The 16,621-nt window shown below is 45.6% G+C and overlaps 2 protein-coding genes across 2 annotated transcripts; both read right to left on the bottom strand.

Moving 5' to 3' along the window:
* Positions 1-5,743: 5,743 nt before the first annotated feature.
* On the bottom strand, positions 5,744-7,930 carry LOC116519196 (zinc finger protein 420-like). Its single transcript, XM_032232958.1, has one exon. It carries the CDS (start codon positions 7,892-7,894, stop codon positions 6,578-6,580), a length of 1,317 nt encoding a protein of 438 aa, XP_032088849.1. The 5' UTR covers positions 7,895-7,930; the 3' UTR covers positions 5,744-6,577.
* Positions 7,931-13,245: 5,315 nt separating this feature from the next.
* Positions 13,246-16,294, bottom strand: LOC116519198 (zinc finger protein 665-like). Its single transcript, XM_032232961.1, has 2 exons — positions 16,206-16,294; positions 13,246-16,071 (listed from the first exon to the last, which is right to left on the bottom strand). The coding sequence occupies exon 2, from the start codon at positions 15,654-15,656 to the stop codon at positions 14,529-14,531; it is 1,128 nt and encodes a 375-aa protein (XP_032088852.1). The 5' UTR covers positions 15,657-16,071; positions 16,206-16,294; the 3' UTR covers positions 13,246-14,528.
* Between the last annotated feature and the right edge of the window lie 327 nt (positions 16,295-16,621).

Genomic DNA, 16,621 nt, shown 5'->3' with positions numbered 1-16,621 from the left:
GGGAGAAAGCAAGAGAGCCTGAGTTCAAGTGTGGGGCAGTCGCTCTTTCGGTCTAGCCCACCCATTCAAGGTCACAGATAAGTGAATGTACTTATTTGTTGTATTGCATATTCATCCCTCAGGAATTGCCCCCTCCAGAGGAAGACAGGTGCTGAGGCTAAAATATTGACTGTGACAAAGAGGAGTGTGAATCTTCTGATGACACTTATGTTTGAGGAATCGTGGGAATGGGTTCTTTGCGGTATAATAGGAGTTTTTGGATTGTGGGTGATGTGTTTAACAAATAAGATTTGGTTTTGTGGATTGCCCAAAGCTGAAATTGCCCTTCCTCATATATATAACCCCTGCCTTCTCCCTGACTACATACAAAAATCTGCCTTTTGTGCGAAATGGGCAAATTCAGTGATTGGTTTGGTCACCTCCTGCAGATATTTCCTTGACATTGGTGTACGTGTAAAAGGTGGAGCGGGTGACCTTTCATAGGATGCCAAGGGAGCCTGTCATCTCTTAGGGAATTCTGAGGCTTTATGACCTCATCCATGCAGGCTAAACTGCCAGTTATCAGAGTGAAGATGCCTTCCAAGAGGTAGGTTGGTGTCCGAAGGGCTCCTGGACTCTGGGGAAGTTTCCCCCTATTTGCAGCCAATTCATCAGAGTTGTATTCCAAGGGCAAAAATGCCCATTTGTCCCCTTCTTAGGAAAGGGAAGCAGGGAGAAAATGATAACATTCAGCCCTATTTCTGATTACTTTTAATTATTGGTTGATCACTTTAAATCAAGTCTTATTCTTTACCTTAACAGGTGCATGGAAAGAACTTGAGAGACCGCCTGCTGCCAATTACCTCCCAAAGACCCATTAGATCACACAGGGTCAGCCTCCTCCGGGTTCCGTCTACCAGCCAATGCCATCTGGCTACTACCCGGGGGAGGGCCTTCTCTGTGGCAGCTTCGGCCCTTTGGAATGAACTCCTCGCAGAGATTCGGATCCTCACCTCTCTCCAGGCCTTCCGAAAAGCCATCAAAACCTGGCTTTGCCGACAGGCCTGGGGTTGATGAGTTCCCCTCCCCTCTCGACCTGTGTGGTTGTGTGATTCTTGGCTATTTTAACTATTTGTATTGTGTTTTATGTTTTCCCTTTCCCTCTTGATTTGTTTGCCGCCCCGAGTCCCTCCCGGAAAAGGGCGGCATATAAATAAAGCAAATCTAAATCTGTGGACGTGCCAGGTAAGTAATCAATTGACATGTCCGTCAAAGTGGACAGGTAGGGAGCCCAAAGGTGTGTATGTGTGAAGGGGACTTGCCAATGTCTAGCAATTGAGTTCCCCAGGCTTATGGTGTTCCTGGGGGATTTCAATTTGCCTTCGCTCGGTGAACACTCTGATGGGGCGCAGGAGTTCATGGCTTCCATGACAGCCATGGGCTTGACCCAGGTAATTCGGGGCCCAACCCATTCAGCGGGTCACATGCTCGACCTCGTATTCCTCTTGGAGCAGTGGACTTGTGATCTTGGTCTGAGGGGTAATGAGATCATACCCCTGTCGTGGTCAGACCACTGCCTACTGAGGCTTGACTTCCGGAGGCCAAACCCCCACTGTAGGGAGGAGGAACCGACCAGGTGGTTCTGCCCCAGGCGACTGATGGACCCTCTGAGGTTCCAGACGGAGCTTGGGGTTATTCCTGATACTCTCGCCCACAGTTCGGCAGAGACTCTGGTTGCTGCCTGGCACTCGGCAGCATCGGAGTCCCTTGACCGGATTGCGCCACTACGGCCCCTCCGGGTCGGCGGATCCCGGAGGCCTCCTTGGTTCACTGAGGAGCTCCGGGAGAAGAAGCGCTGGAGGAGACGCCTAGAGCACCTGTGGAGGTCCGATAAGTCTGAAACGAACCGAGCACTTTTAACAACTTGCACCAAGGAGTACATCAGGGCACTTAGGGCAGCAAAAAGATCTCATATTGCCACCTTGGTTGCGTCCGCTGAGTCTCGCCCAGCCGCCCTGTTTAGGATAACCCGTTCTCTCCTGAATAGGAGGGATACGGGGGAACCCTTGCAGGGTAGAGCTGAGGATTATGCCCAATTCTTAACGGACAAAGTTGCTCGGTTTCGGTCGGATTTGGACTCCACCTCTGCAGTTCCAGCCGAGGCACAAGAGGATGAATTGGTAGACCGCCCCTGGGTTGAGTTTCAGGATGTTGCCCCTGGGGACGTGGACAAGGCCATGAGAGCTGTGAGTGCCTCCACCTGTGTACTGGACCCGTGTCCCTCCTGGCTGGTTGCCAACAGCAGTGAGGTGACACGAGGCTGTATCCAGGCGGTTGTTACCGCCTCTCTTCGGGAGGGGCACTTCCCCGCCGCACTTAAAGCGGCGGTGGTGAGACCCCTCCTGAAGAAGCCATCTTTGGATCCAGCTGTTCTCAACAACTATCGTCCAGTCTCCAACCTCCCCTTTGTGGGGAAGGTTGTCGAGAAGGTGGTGGCCTTCCAGCTTCAACGGTCCTTGGAGGAAGCCAGTTATCTTGACCCCTTCCAGTCGGGCTTCAGACCTGGTTACAGCACAGAAACCGCTTGGGTCGCATTGACCGATGATCTCTGGAGAGCCAGAGATGGAGGCCATGCCTCCATCCTGGTTCTCCTTGAGCTCTCGGCGGCTTTCAATACCATCGACCATGGTATCCTTCTGCGATGACTGCGAGAGGTGGGGGTGGGAGGCACTGTTTTGCAGTGGTTCTCCTCCTACCTCTCGGACAGGTCGCAGTCGGTGTTAGTTGGGGGGCAGAGATCGACCCCTAGGCCCCTAACATACGGGGTGCCGCAGGGTTCGGTCTTATCCCCCCTACTATTTAACATCTACATGAAACCGCTGGGCGAGATCATTCAGAGGCACGGGTTAAGATACCATCAATACGCGGACAATACTCAGTTGTATCTGTCCGCCCCGTGCCAACTCAATGAAGCGGTGGACGTGGTGAGCTGGGGTCTTGAAGCCGTTAGGGACTGGATGAGGGCTAACAAGCTTGTACTCAACCCGGAGAAGACCGAGTGGCTGTTGTGTTTCCCTCCCAAAAATTTGACCAGTGTTCCATCGCTCAGGCTGGGGGGTCAAATTGTATACCCCTCAGAGAGGGTTCGCAACTTGGGAGTCCTCCTGGATCCACAGCTGACTTTCGACCACCATCTGACGGCTGTGACCAGGGGGGCATTTGCCCAGGTTTGCCTGGTACGCCAGTTGCGACCCTACCTGAACCGGGAGACTCTCACAACAGTCACTCGGGCCCTTGTGACCTCTAGGCTGAAATACTGCAATGTGCTCTACATGGGGCTGCCCTTGAAGAGCATCCGGCGACTTCAGCTAGTCCAGAATGCGGCCGCGCGAGTGATTGTGGGCGCACCTCGGTTCGCCCACATAACACCTATCCTCCGCGAGCTGCGCTGGCTACCTGTTGATCTCCGGGTGCGCTTCAAGGTGCTACTCACCACCTATAAAGCCTTCCATAGTAGTGGATCTGTGTACTTGAGAGACCGCCTCCTGCCAATTACCTCCCTGCGACCTATAAGATCACATAGATTGGGCCTCCTCCGAATACCATCCGCCAGTCAGTGCCGACTGGCAACTACACGGAGGAGGGCCTTTTCAGTAGCAGCTCCGACCCTTTGGAACGATCTCCCCGTGGAGATTCGTACCCTCACCACCGTCCAGACCTTCCGCACAGCCCTCAAGACCTGGCTATCCCGTCAGGCCTGGGGATAAGATCACAATCTGTCCCCACCCGAATGAAGAATGAATGTTGTGTACTATTTTACTCTTATGTATTGTCTTATGTTTATTGTTTATACCCCCCCTCCCTATTTTATGTAAGCCGCCTTGTGTCCCCGCGGGGAAAAGGGCGGCCTATAAATATTAATAAAATATCTAAAAAAAAAAAAAATGTGCTGGCAGATAAACAGATGTGTGTTGCTTTGCCATCCAGGTGCAAGAATAAGAGAAAACGAGTTAGCTGCCAGCCCAGGAGTGAAAGGATATGTCGCAGGACACAGTGGAGGCAGCAGCTGCAACTGGACCCCCTCCAAAGAGGGAGGGGGTGTGAAAGGAAAATGTGTGTCAACTTTCATTCAGGTTTCCAAGGACTCAAAAGGTTGAAAAATGCAAATATGATGGAGGCAGTATGGGGGATTTCCTCCCTCTGCTGTAGTTTTTGGAAAGAAAGTGGAAAGAAGGGATGAGAAAGGAAAAGGTGGATTTGGTAAGGGAGGGGCTGGTAAGGCACTAGAAGGAGGGTGAGGCTGGCTGGCTGGCTGACTCAACCTTGCTTACTGTCTCTGGAATGTATTTTGTGGTTATGGTTCATGAGTGATATATTGACCCCAAACTGTATCTAGATCCTTAGAGGTAAAATTATGCAAGAAAATGGCACTGTTGATTTTAATTTTACCCTGATCAAGTTCGATAAAAGTTTGCAAACTCAGAAGATATAAAATATGGGGATTCTTAAATTCAAAGTAAAATGTCTCATCCCACTGAAGACTTTTCCATCCCAGAAATACTCAACTGGTTTCTAATTACCTAGAAACGATGCCTGAGCAGGCTCTTCAGGAGTGTCTGGGAGACAACACATCCTCTCCACAACTGCTGTTTTATACCTCCTGGGAAGAGACTCTGCGGTATCTGAAGCAGCACATCGGATTCAGTCACTTTTCTTCCATATGAAAAAATATCAATATCAACCCTGTGAACTCCCAAGTCTCTTTTTTCCATTATGTATTCTAAATGGGGTGTGATTAATGTTTGTGTGTGTGTGTGTATGAATGTATGTATGTATATACTGTATATTCCTTTGAGAGCAGGCATCAGAAAAATTAGTTATGCACCAACTCAGGAAACTCAAACTGCCCAAAGGGCTGCTGATTCAGTTCTACAGAGGAATTACTGAGTCTGTCATCTGCAGCTCTTGCATGTCTTGGTGACCTTACAGACACCCCCGCCTCGCTTTGCTTAGGGAGGACCCCGAATATGGGATAAGTTGCAGCCCCAGAAGGGTGGCTCAACATCCCCCCACCTGAATGCAAGAGGAGAAGACCGGAGCCCAAGATCAAAGGGAGCACCCCACCTCACCGCTGTGGAACAAGGGAGGGACTGGGCACACCCTTTGGCTGGTTGAAGGGTTAGCTGATTTAAGAGAAAGCATAGTAATGGGGGACTTTTAACTATCCTGAAAACTGGGAAACACCTGCGCAAACAGGTCCCTCATGAGTCTTATTCATTTAAAACATTCTTATAACTGCCCATCTTTCAGTTAACTTTGTGCAGGTCACAAAAAACAGTTTTAAAAACTATACAACACATAAAAACATAAAACATTGAAAATAAAAACCAACAAACAAAAGACTGGCATCAATCCATGTCACCTTCTCATTGTCTGATCTCCCAGCGCCTGGAGAAAAGCCAGGTGTTTAAGGCTAAAGGGGTGGAGGCCCTTTGAGAATATGGCTGGTATCTCACAAAGCTTTGTTGGCCTTAGCAAGTACGTTGTTGTGGTTTCTGCTGGAAGACAAGGGGACCATTCAGAGAATCCAACTGACAGGAGTTTCAGGTATCTGTAGGTGGTCTTACATGGTATAGACATTTAGAAAACCCACATAGATTGTATCAATGACAGGGAGATGCTTCTTCACATCCACAACAATAAAGGCCAAATTAGCCCTAGATTCAGCCAGGGAACCCTTGCTCCAATTAGGCATTGATTGGGATGAAATTTTAAAGGCAATTTATTAGAGTATTGTAGCAAAGACATTTCCATGAATGAAAAGAGGGAATTCAGTACAGAGAATTGGGTTTCATTTTATACTCCATATAGCACAAAAAGAAGAAAACATGAATTGATTGCATGGAAGAAATCATCCTGCTCAGTTATTACAGTTACATCAGAGACATAGACAGTAACATCCCATAATATTAAGCATAAATGAAATGAGCATTGCATTAAAAGAACATTCATGTGGGAAATGGCATAATGAGTCACCTGTCAGTTGTGAAAAGGTACAATTTCAGCCAGTTGAAAAGGCATATAAAATTGAAAAAGCCCTTTGTTATTCAGCCTGGGAAAGTCCCTTATTTGGCAGTTATTATTTACCCTTATCTTCTTTACTCAACCCTCATAGTAGAATCATTACAATTATTATCATGAATATCCTTATTCTATTGCTTTGTAGGTACACTGAGAGGTTGTGCTCTCGAGACAAATTCTTAGCCTGTCTATTCACACTATTAAATACGCAATTCAATTCTATTTCTGAGATACACTCTGTAACTTCTCACATTCAGGCATGTTTATCATTTTTCATTTTTCTCCCACATGAATTCTTTGGTGTCGATGGAGGCCTCTACTCTCAGTACAGCTCTTTCCACGCTCAAAACATTTATATGGTTTTTCTCTGAATGGATTGTTTGATGTGAACGAAGTCTTCCTTTTGAACGGAAACACTTGCCACAGCCCAGAGATTTATGTGGTTTTTCTCACTAATGGATTATTTGATGCTGGGAAAGTTCTTTTCTGACTGAAGCTCTTTCCACACTCCAGAAAATTAATAAGGTTTTTCTCCTGTGTGGATTCTTTGATGTTTTTGAAGGATTTGAATTGTTTTGAAGTATTTTTTGCATTCCCTGCATTGGTACAGTTTTTGTACATGGAGTCTTTGATGTTTATACAGGTTGCTTCGACAACGGAAGCTCTTTCCACACTCCAGGCACATATAAGGTTTTTCTCCTGTGTGGATTCTTTGATGGGTATCAAGATTTCCCTTGTGACTGAAGCTCTTTCCACACTGCAGACATTTATGTGGTTTTTCTCCTGTGTGAATCCTTTGATGTCTATACAGACTTCCTCTCATACCGAAACACTTTCCACATTCCAGACATGTATGAGGTTTTTCTCCTGTGTGGATTCTTTGATGTTTTTCAAGGAATTGAATTGTTTTGAAGTATTTTTTGCATTTCACACATTGGTATGGATTTTGTAAACGGAGTCTTTGATGTTTATAAAGGTTGCTGCTACAACGGAAGCTCTTTCCACACTCCAGGCACTTATAAGGTTTTTCTCCTGTGTGGATTCTTTGATGGGTATCAAGATTTCCCTTGTAACTGAAGCTCTTTCCACACTCCAGACATTTATGTGGTTTTTCTCCTGTGTGAATCCTTTGATGTCTATACAGACTTCCTCTCATACTGAAACACTTTCCACATTCAAGGCATTTATGTGGTTTTTCTCCTGTGTGAATCCTTTGGTGTCTATACAGACTTCCTCTCATACTGAAACACTTTCCACATTCAAGGCATTTATGTGGTTTTTCTCCTGTGTGGATTATTTGATGTCGCCAGAGGTTTGAAGCACTAGTGAAGCTCTTTCCACATTCCAGGCATTTGTAGGATTTTTCTCCTGTGTGGATTCTTTGATGGATAACTAGACTTCCTCTTTGACTGAAGCTCTTTCCACATTCCAGGCATATATTCGGCTTGTGCATTCTTTGATGTTTTTCAAGGATTTGAACTGTTTTAAAGGATTTTTCACATTCTGGGCATTCATATTTTCTTTCTCCTGAATGGATCCTTAGATGCCTTTGAAAATTGTCATTTGTTTTGAAAGATTTTTCACATACCGGGCATTTGTATTTCTTTTCTCCTGAGTGGATATTTAGATGCCTTTTACAATCTCCCTTTTTTTTGAAGCTCTTTCCGCATTCCGGGCATTGATATTTCTTTCCTCCCTCCTGGATCATTGGGGGATTTCCAGGTCTTCCAAAGGACCCTCCGCCCTCCAGGCATTTCTTCAGTTTCTCCCTCCAATGGATTGTTTGATGTCTGTAAAGGTTGCTCCTCTGACTGAAGCTCTTTTCACACTCCATGCATTTATGAGATTTTTCTCCTGTGTGGATCCTTTGATGTGTATAAAGGTTGCCCCTCTGACTGAAGCTCTTTCCACATTCCAAACATTTATGAGGTTTTTCTCCTGTGTGGATCCTTTGATGTGAAAAAAGGTTGCCCCTCTGACTGAAGCTCTTTCCACACTCCATGCATTTAAATGGTTTGTCTACTGAATGAACCCTTAGATGACTCTGAAGAAGGTCGTTTTTCTTGAAGGATTTTTCACATTCCGGGCACTGATATTTCCCTCCTCCCTCCTGGATCCTTTGGGAATTTCCCGGTCTTCCTAAGGACACTCCGCCCTCCAGGACCGTCTCGGACTCTCCGCACGTTTCCTCCTCCCCGCATCGCCCTCCAGGCAACAGCCTTTTCCGGGGTCCCCCTGGGCTCATCCCTCCTGCAGCCCCGGAGACTCCCGACCTTTCCCCACCGTCACCCGGGGAAGCCACGCCGGGACTCGGCAGGGCTGTTCCGCGGGGCCCGCTCTCCTCCTCCTCTCAGGCGGCGTTTCCTTTCTTCCTTCTCCTGCCAGGGTCCTCCATCCTCCTGTAGGAGAGGGAGAGAGAGAGGCAGATCAGGGCTGCGTCCCCTTCCCCGCAAGGGAGGCCTAAGCCGAAGCCTCGGCGTCACGTGGGCCCGAAAGACCTTCCCCCCGGACTGCGAATCCCAGCATCCCCTGCGCCAAACCTGCATCATCCGGGCTCCTCTGTCGCCGATCCAGGCAGCTCCCTCATTGCCAGTTTGTTTCCGGAAGTAGAGGCTTCACGCCCTTTTTCTCCAGAGGTTCCGCCTGTTCCTTTGGAGGGACCGCGCCAAGGAGTCCTCCTGCCAATTGCCACCCTCCCCAAAACGACCAATCGGCATCCGCCTTCCTTCAACCAGCCAGATGGCGCCTGTGCGGTGTTGGTGGTTGCTATGGTTCCCGGCGGAGATGGGGCGGAGGGATCCCTTTGATCTTTGGGGTCCTTCTCCCTCCCTCTTTCCCCCCTATTGAGGCCGGGGGAGCTCAGGGGCTCTTCTGGGGCGGAGACCTTATAGCCGCCTATAAAGGGGAGCCAGTGGGGTCCAGTGGGGAAAAAGCAAGAGAGCCTGAGTTCAAGTGTGGGGCAGCCGCTCTTTCGGTCCAGCCCACCTCACAGGGTTGTTGTTGGGGGGAAGAGAGGAGGGAGGGGTCACCGTGGCTGGAAGGGGGAGGGGCTCAGAGAGCTCCAAAGGCCCCTCAGTCCAACCCTGAGCTCCAAATTGGCTGCTTCCTTTTCTTGCACATCTTCTTTGCCTCATTTGCAGAAATAATAAAGTTAGAATCCAAATGAATAAACTCTCCATATGTGACTCACTCAAGTGTGTTTTTAAACAGCAACTACATGGCCTCTATTCGATGCAGGACAATTATTCTTCCTGGATATAAGAATTCGGAATTCTTGCACAAAAGGAGACCGTCTCCAGTTAAAGAGGACCTGAGGAGGAGAATCTCCTGCCAATGGTTCCTGCTAATGAGTTTCCTCATGGAAATCAATACCTCAGTGTTGGAAAAAAAACAAGCAGAAAATCAAACAATTTGATGTGATGCAAGTTGGTTTCTCTCTGCTGGATCTCTCAACATTTGGAACTTGGCTAAAAGAGAGTCATATCTGAACCTAAGCAGAAATAATGGAGGGAGCTCACTTGGGATGAGGGAACTGTAAAGTTTGTCAATGCAGCTCAGAATCTTTTAAATCCAATGAAACTCTGAACATGAGGCTACTGATTATCAACTCTTATTTCTAGGTAGAAAGCAAAACTGGGCCACGGTTTTATTCTCCCCCCTTAACAGCAGGCAGAGAGGAAAGCAGGCACGCACAAAAAAATCCCAGTTTTGTCAATCTTCTTATACCCTTAAACAGCTTGCACTGACCATCATAGTGTTAGAAAACATGATTTAATGTCACGGAAAAGCTCATGATTTTTGCAGCGCTTCTCTGAACAATGGACCTTAGAAGGGGAAAGAAATACATTTTCTAGCATGTTACTTAGCATGAGCCAAGGTGGCGCAGTGGTTAAATGCAGCACTGCAGGCTACTGCTAGATCAGCAGGTCAGCGGTTCAAATCTCACCGGCTCAGGGTTGACTCAGCCTTCCATCCTTCCGAGGTGGGTAAAATGAGGACCCAGATTGTTGGGGGCAATATGCTGACTCTCTGTAAACCGCTTAGAGAGGCCTGAAAGGCCTATGAAGCGGTATATAAGTCTACTGCTAAGTCTACTGCTAAGTCTACTCAGAGCTTTGTTAGAGCTTGGCATTATTATCTCTCAGTAGGTTGCAGAGAATACACATTTTTAATTACATCAAAGAAGCAGAATCCACACTTTCTTTTTCACAGGTTACTTCAGCTTGGGAATTTGCCCGGAGGCTTTATCTCCTCAATTGGCCCACTAGGTTACAATGGAGCTCAGCTCAGCAGGGAATCCAAGGTCAGGTTAGGCACCCTCTGTACATGCTCTAATCCTTCCAGGGACCCTTTTAAGACAAAACATAAAACAGATGGCAACACAAAGGGTCCGATGGGATGTTGACCCAGAGCTACATTAACGTGTAGAGCTTCCATTGATAGAGGCAGTCTTCATTAAACAATCGGTTGTTTTTTCACAAATGGGCAGCTTGCGTGATTTATCTGGTTGCCTCCTAAAGATATTTGCCTGGCAATGCTATAGTTCCAAAAAGTGTTGAAACTGAGGTTTGAAAGGCACCTGTCATCTCCATGGGAATTCTGATGGCTTTATGACCTCATTAATGCAGGCTAAACTGACAGTTACTCTCAGTTGTCAGAGTGAAGATGCCATCCAATAGGTTAGGAAGTCTTCAGAAGAACTCCTGGGTTCTGGGAAATATTCTCTCTATTTGCAGCCAATTCATCAGAGTTGTATTCCAAGGGCAAAAATGCCAATTTGGCCCCTTCTTAGGAAAGAGAAGCAGGGAGAAAATGAGAACATTCAGCCCTATTTCTGATTACTTTTAATTATTGGTTGATCATTTTAAATCAAGTCTTATTCTTTACCTTAACAGGTGCATGGAAAGAACTGTGGGCATCCCAGGTATTGGGGATTTCCTCCCTCTGCTGTAGTTTTTGGAAAGAAGGCGGAAAGAAGGGATGAGAAAGGAAAAGGTGGATTTCGGGAAGGAGGGGCTGGTAAGGCAGCTAGAGGGAGGGTGAGGCTGGTTCCTATGTATGTATGTATGTATGTATGTATGTATGTATGTACAGGGCGGGGCATAACCTTTTCCTAGGGGGTCACAGCAACACTTGTAATAACAACACAAATAATTCATACACCATTCGAAAGCCCATCAAAAACTGAGTTTATTGACACGATTTAATAGTCAGTATGACCACCATTAGCCCTTTGAACAGCATTCAAACGAGGTGGATAAGAACACAACAAATCTTCAAACAGTTCCATTCGATTTCCAGATTTTTCAACACAGTTTCCAAATTCATTCTCAAAGTTTCAACCGAATATCGATTTTGACCTTGCTCCTGAATCATCAGAGCTTCCACTTCATCCTTAATTATGGCCCCAATGTTCTCTGCCGGATTGAGATCTGGCGAATTGAGATCTGGCTCCAGCATCGCGAGCCTCTCGAAAGGCAATGCATTTTATTCTGTCAATGATCCTTTGTTCTTCCGAATCGAATTTTCCAGCCATTCTTAAAGCAAATTTAACATTTAATAGCTCATTCAATTCAGTTTTTTATGGGCTTTAAAATGAGGTGTCGCGGAAGTTGTAAACTGCTGTCGATCTTGCTGTGACCCCCTAGGAAAAGGTTATGCCCCGCCCTGTATGTATGTATATACTGTATATTCCTTTGAGAGCAGGCATCAGAAAAAATAGTTATGCACCAACTCAGAAAACTCAAACTGCCCAAAGGGCTGCTGATTCAGTTCTACAGAGGAATTATTGAGTCTGTCATCTGCAGCTCTTGCCTGTCTTGATGATCTTACAGACCACCCCCCTCGCTTTGCTTAGGGAGGACCCTGAATATGGGATAAGTTGAGGGTGGATCAACATCCCCCTGCCTGAGCCCAAGATCAAAGGGAACACCCCACCTCACCGCTGTGGAACAAGGGAGGGACTGGGCACACCCCCTGGCTGGTTGAAGGGTTAGCTGATTTAAGAGAAAGCATAGTAATGGGGGACTTTTAACTATCCTGAAAACTGGGAACACCTGCGCAAACAGGTCCCTCATGAGTCTCATTCATTTAAAACATTCTTATAACTGCCCATCTTTCAGTCAACTCTGTGCAGGTCACAAAAAACAGTTTTAAAAAACTATACAACACATAAAAACATAAAACATTGAAAATCAAAACCAACAAACAAAAGACTGACATCAATCCTTGTCAATTTCTCATTGTCTGATCTCCCAGTGCCTGGAGGAAAGCCAGGTGCTTAAGGCTAAAAGGATGGAGGCCCTTTGAGAACATGGCTGGTATCTCACAAAGCTTTGTTGGCCTTAGAGAGTCCCTTGTAGCGGTTTCTGCTGGAAGACAGGAGACCATTCAGGGAATCCAACTGACAAGAGTGTCAGGTGTCTGGTTATGGTTTTACATGGTACAGACATTTAGAAAACCCACATTTATTATATCAAACAATGACAAGGAGAAGCACTTTCACATCTGGCACAATAAAGGCCAAATTAGCCCTAGATTCAGCCAGGGAACCCTTGCTCCAATTAGGCACCGAATGGGATGTCCATTAAAGGCAACTTTAAATGGTCATCCCACAATGAAAAGAAGCAATACAGGACACAGAATCGAGATTTATTTTATACTCCATGAAGTAGAAAAATTAGAAAATGAGTTGATTGCATGGAAGAAATCAGGGTCGATAAAAATCAATTTTTAAAAATCAGTTTTTAAAATTTAAATCATTTTTGATTTTTATCAATTTATTTTAATAAAATGCTTTTGGAGTTAAAAACTGTCTAAAGATAGTTTTCTATTTAAGATGCATTAATAATTTATTTATTCAGCATGAAATGGAGCTTAGTTATACAATACAATAAAGGGACCTTGGAGGTTTTCTAGTCTACCTCCCTGCCTAGGCAGGAAACTCTATACCATTTCAGACAAATGGCTATCCAACATCTTCTTAAAGACTTCCAATGTGGGGGCATTCACAACTTCTGGAGGCAACTTCTGTTCCACTGGTTAATTGTTTTAACTGTCAGGAAATTTCTCCTCAGTTCTATGTTGCTTCTCTCCTTGATTAGTTTCCATCCATTGCTTTTTGTTCTGTCCTCAGGTGCTTTGGAGAATAGTTTGGCTCCCTCTTCTTTGGGGCAGCCCCTCAGATATTGGATATTGCTATCATGTCTCCCCTAGTCCTTCTTTTCATTAAACTAGACATACCCAGTTCCTGCAAACGCTCATCATTATGTTGCATGAAACTGTATTTTCTGCAATATTTCAATTAAACATGCATTGCACGGATATGTTCACACAATTTCACAGTAACCATGAGATAATCATAAAGTGCAGGAATATTCCTTTATCCTATTGTTTTGCAAATCTATGTAGACTACAAGCTATAAGATTGTTTGGACTAAACAATTTTGTTTGAAGAGATATACATTTGTACCACAAAGTTCCAAGTGGGAGGGGGAAACGGCAAGCGGTAAAAACAAAAGTGAAACCTTTTAAGCAGCTTATAAATATGTTAAAGAGCACCTGACATTTCAGATTGATCATGGCAGTGCTTGTTAGTGGGCATCCGCTCACCTGTTGCCAGCCACATCGCTCACCTTGTTGTGTCCTTGATGTATCACCAGCCCTCCCAATAAAGTGAATGGGACTGTCGGTGAGTCAACAGCGGGTCAGAGGAGGAGCCGCTGCATGACAGACATAACAGTTGCTCTTTAAAAATTATGATTTAAATCAAGTTGATTTAAATTAAGCCATTTTACTTGTGATTTATATAATGATTTAAATTGTGATTTAAATCGAATCAATCCTGGAAGAAATAATCCTGTTCAGTTACAGTTACATGAGAGATATGGACAGAAACATCCCATAATATTAAGGGTAACTACAGAAATAAGCCTTGCATTAAAACAATGTTGACATGGAAAATGGCATAATGAGTCACAAAAGCCTACTGTGAAAAGGTACAATTTCAGCCAGTTGAAACATCTATCATATACAACTAAAGAATTGCATTATTATTATTCAGCCTGGAAAAGTCCCATATTTGCCCTTCTTAATATCTTCTTTACTGAAACCTTCATATTGGAATTATTATAATTATTATGAATATCATTATTCTGTTGCTTTGTATGTAGCCTGAGAGTTCGTGCAGGCAAGATAAATTCTTTGGGTGCCTATTCACACTTGGCCAAATTAAATAGGCAATTCAATTCAATTCCTGAGATACATTCTGGGATTGAAGGTTTTTCTCCTGTGTGAATTATTTGATGTTGACGGAGGTTTGAATGGTCAGTAAAGCTCGTTCCACACTCCAAACATTGATATGGTTTTTCTCCTGAGTGGATTCTTTGATGTCTATAGAGATTAAATAGGCAATTCAATTCCTGAGATACACTCTGGGATTGAAGGTCTTCTCACACCCAGGCATGTTATCATTTTTCTCCCATGTGAATTATTTGGTGTCGCTGGAGGCCTCTACGCTGAGTATAGCTCTTTCCACATTCAAGACATTTATGCGGCTTTTCTCCTGAATGGATTGTTTGATGGAGTGAAAGTTTTCCTCTCTGACTGAAGCTCTTTCCACACTCCAGATATTTATGTGGTTTCTCCCATGCATGGATTATTTGATGTCTGTCAAGGTGTCCTCTCTGACTAAAGCTCTTTCCACACTGCAGACATTTATGTGGTTTTTCACCTGTGTGAATTCTTTGGTGTCGCCGGAGGCTACTACGCTCAACAAAGCTCTTTCCGCACTCCAGACATTTGAAGGGTTTTTCTCCTGTGTGGATTCTTTGATGATTATCGAGACTTCCCCTTTGACTGAAGCTCTTCCCACATTGCAGACATTTATGTGGTTTTTCTCCTGTGTGAATCATTTGATGTCCATATAGACTTCCTCTTCTACTAAAACACTTTCCACATTCAAGGCATTTATGTGGTTTTTCTCCTGTGTGGATTCTTTCATGTCGACGGAGTTTTGAACCATTAGTAAAGCTCTTTCCACACTGGAAGCATTTGTAAGGTTTTTCTCCTGTGTGGATTCTTTGATGAATATCAAGACTTCCCTTTTGACTGAAGCTCTTTCCACATTCCAGGCATATATTTGGCTTGTGAATCCTTAGATGTTTTTCAAGGATCTGAATTGTTTTAAAGGATTTTTCACATTCCCCGCATTCATACTCTTCTTGTAAATGGACTGTTTGATGTCTATAAAGGCTACTCCTCTGACTGAAGGTCTTTCCACACTCCAGGCATTTGTGAGGTTTTTCTCCTGTGTGGACCCTTAAATGCCTTTGAAGGTGGTCATTTCTTCTGAAGAATTTTTCACATTCTTGGCATTCGTATTTTTTTTCTCCTGAGTGGATACATAGATGCCTTTGAAGAACGTCATTTCTCTTGAAAGATTTTTCACATTCTAGGCAATAATATTTCTTTCCTCCCTCCTGGCATTTATTCGGTTTCTCCCTCCAGTGGATCCTTTGATGTTTATAAAGATGCGCCCTTTGACGGAATCTCTTTCCACACTCCAGGCATTTATTTGGTTTCTCTCCACAATGCATCTTTTGATGTCTATAAAAGCTTCCCGTTTGACGGAAGCTCTTTCCACACTCCAAGCATTTAAACGGTCTCTCTCCTGTGTGGATTCTTAGATGGTCTTAAGTTCTCTACTTCTTTGAAGTATTTTTTGCATTCTGGGCATTCATAGTTCTTTTCTCCTGTGTGGATCCTTAGATGCCTTTTAAGAAGGTCGTTTCTCTTTATTGATTTTTTGCATACCGGGCACTGATATTTTTTTCCTCTCTCCTGGATCCTTTGGGGGTTCCCAGGTATCCGGAAGGACTCTCCACCCTCCAGGACCGTCTCTCGGTCTTCGCCCATTTCCTCCTTCCCGCTTCGCCCTCCAGACAGCCCGCTCTCTTCCTCCTCCTCTCGGCCGGCGCTTCCTTCCTTCTCCAGCCGGACTCCTCCGGCCTCCTGCAGGGGAGAAAGAGAGGCGGGTCACGGCTGCGTTCCTTCCCCACAGAAGAAACCCAGGCCGAAGCCTCCGCCTCAGCGGACCCGAAAGAGACCCTCCCGGAGTGCGATTCCCATCATCCCCTGCGCCAAACCTGCATCAACTGGGCTTCTCTGTCGCCGGTTTAGGCAGCTCCCTCGTTGCCAGTTTGTTTCCGGACGTGGAGGCTTCACGCCCTTTCTTTTCCAGAAGTTCCGCCTCCTCCTTTGGAGGGATCGCCCAAGGAGTCCTCCTGCCAATCGCCAGCCCCTCCAGACTGACCAATCGGCGTCCGCCTTCTTTCATCCAGCAAGATGACGCCTGCGCGGTGTGGATGGTTGCTATGGTTCCCCGCGGAGGTGGGGCGGAGGAATCTCATTGATGTTTGGAGCCCTTCCCCCCCCTCTTTCCCCCCTATTGAGGCCGGGGGAGCTCAGGGGCTCTTCTGGGGCGGAGACCTCATAGCCGCCTATAAAGGGAACCAGTGGGGTCCAGTGATGAAGGCACGGGTGGGGATGGTGGAGGGTTCTG

The sequence above is a fragment of the Thamnophis elegans genome, chromosome 16 (assembly GCF_009769535.1).
Source record: "Thamnophis elegans isolate rThaEle1 chromosome 16, rThaEle1.pri, whole genome shotgun sequence".
Classification (NCBI taxonomy): Eukaryota; Metazoa; Chordata; class Lepidosauria; order Squamata; family Colubridae; genus Thamnophis; species Thamnophis elegans.
This window is presented reverse-complemented; position numbering and strand designations above follow the sequence as displayed.

Coding starts and splice junctions, on each gene's coding strand:
- LOC116519196 (XM_032232958.1), bottom strand. CDS start 7,894: ATGGAGTGTGAAAAGAGCTTCAGTCAGAGGAGCAACCTTTACAGACAT.
- LOC116519198 (XM_032232961.1), bottom strand. CDS start 15,656: ATGCATTGTGGAGAGAAACCAAATAAATGCCTGGAGTGTGGAAAGAGA.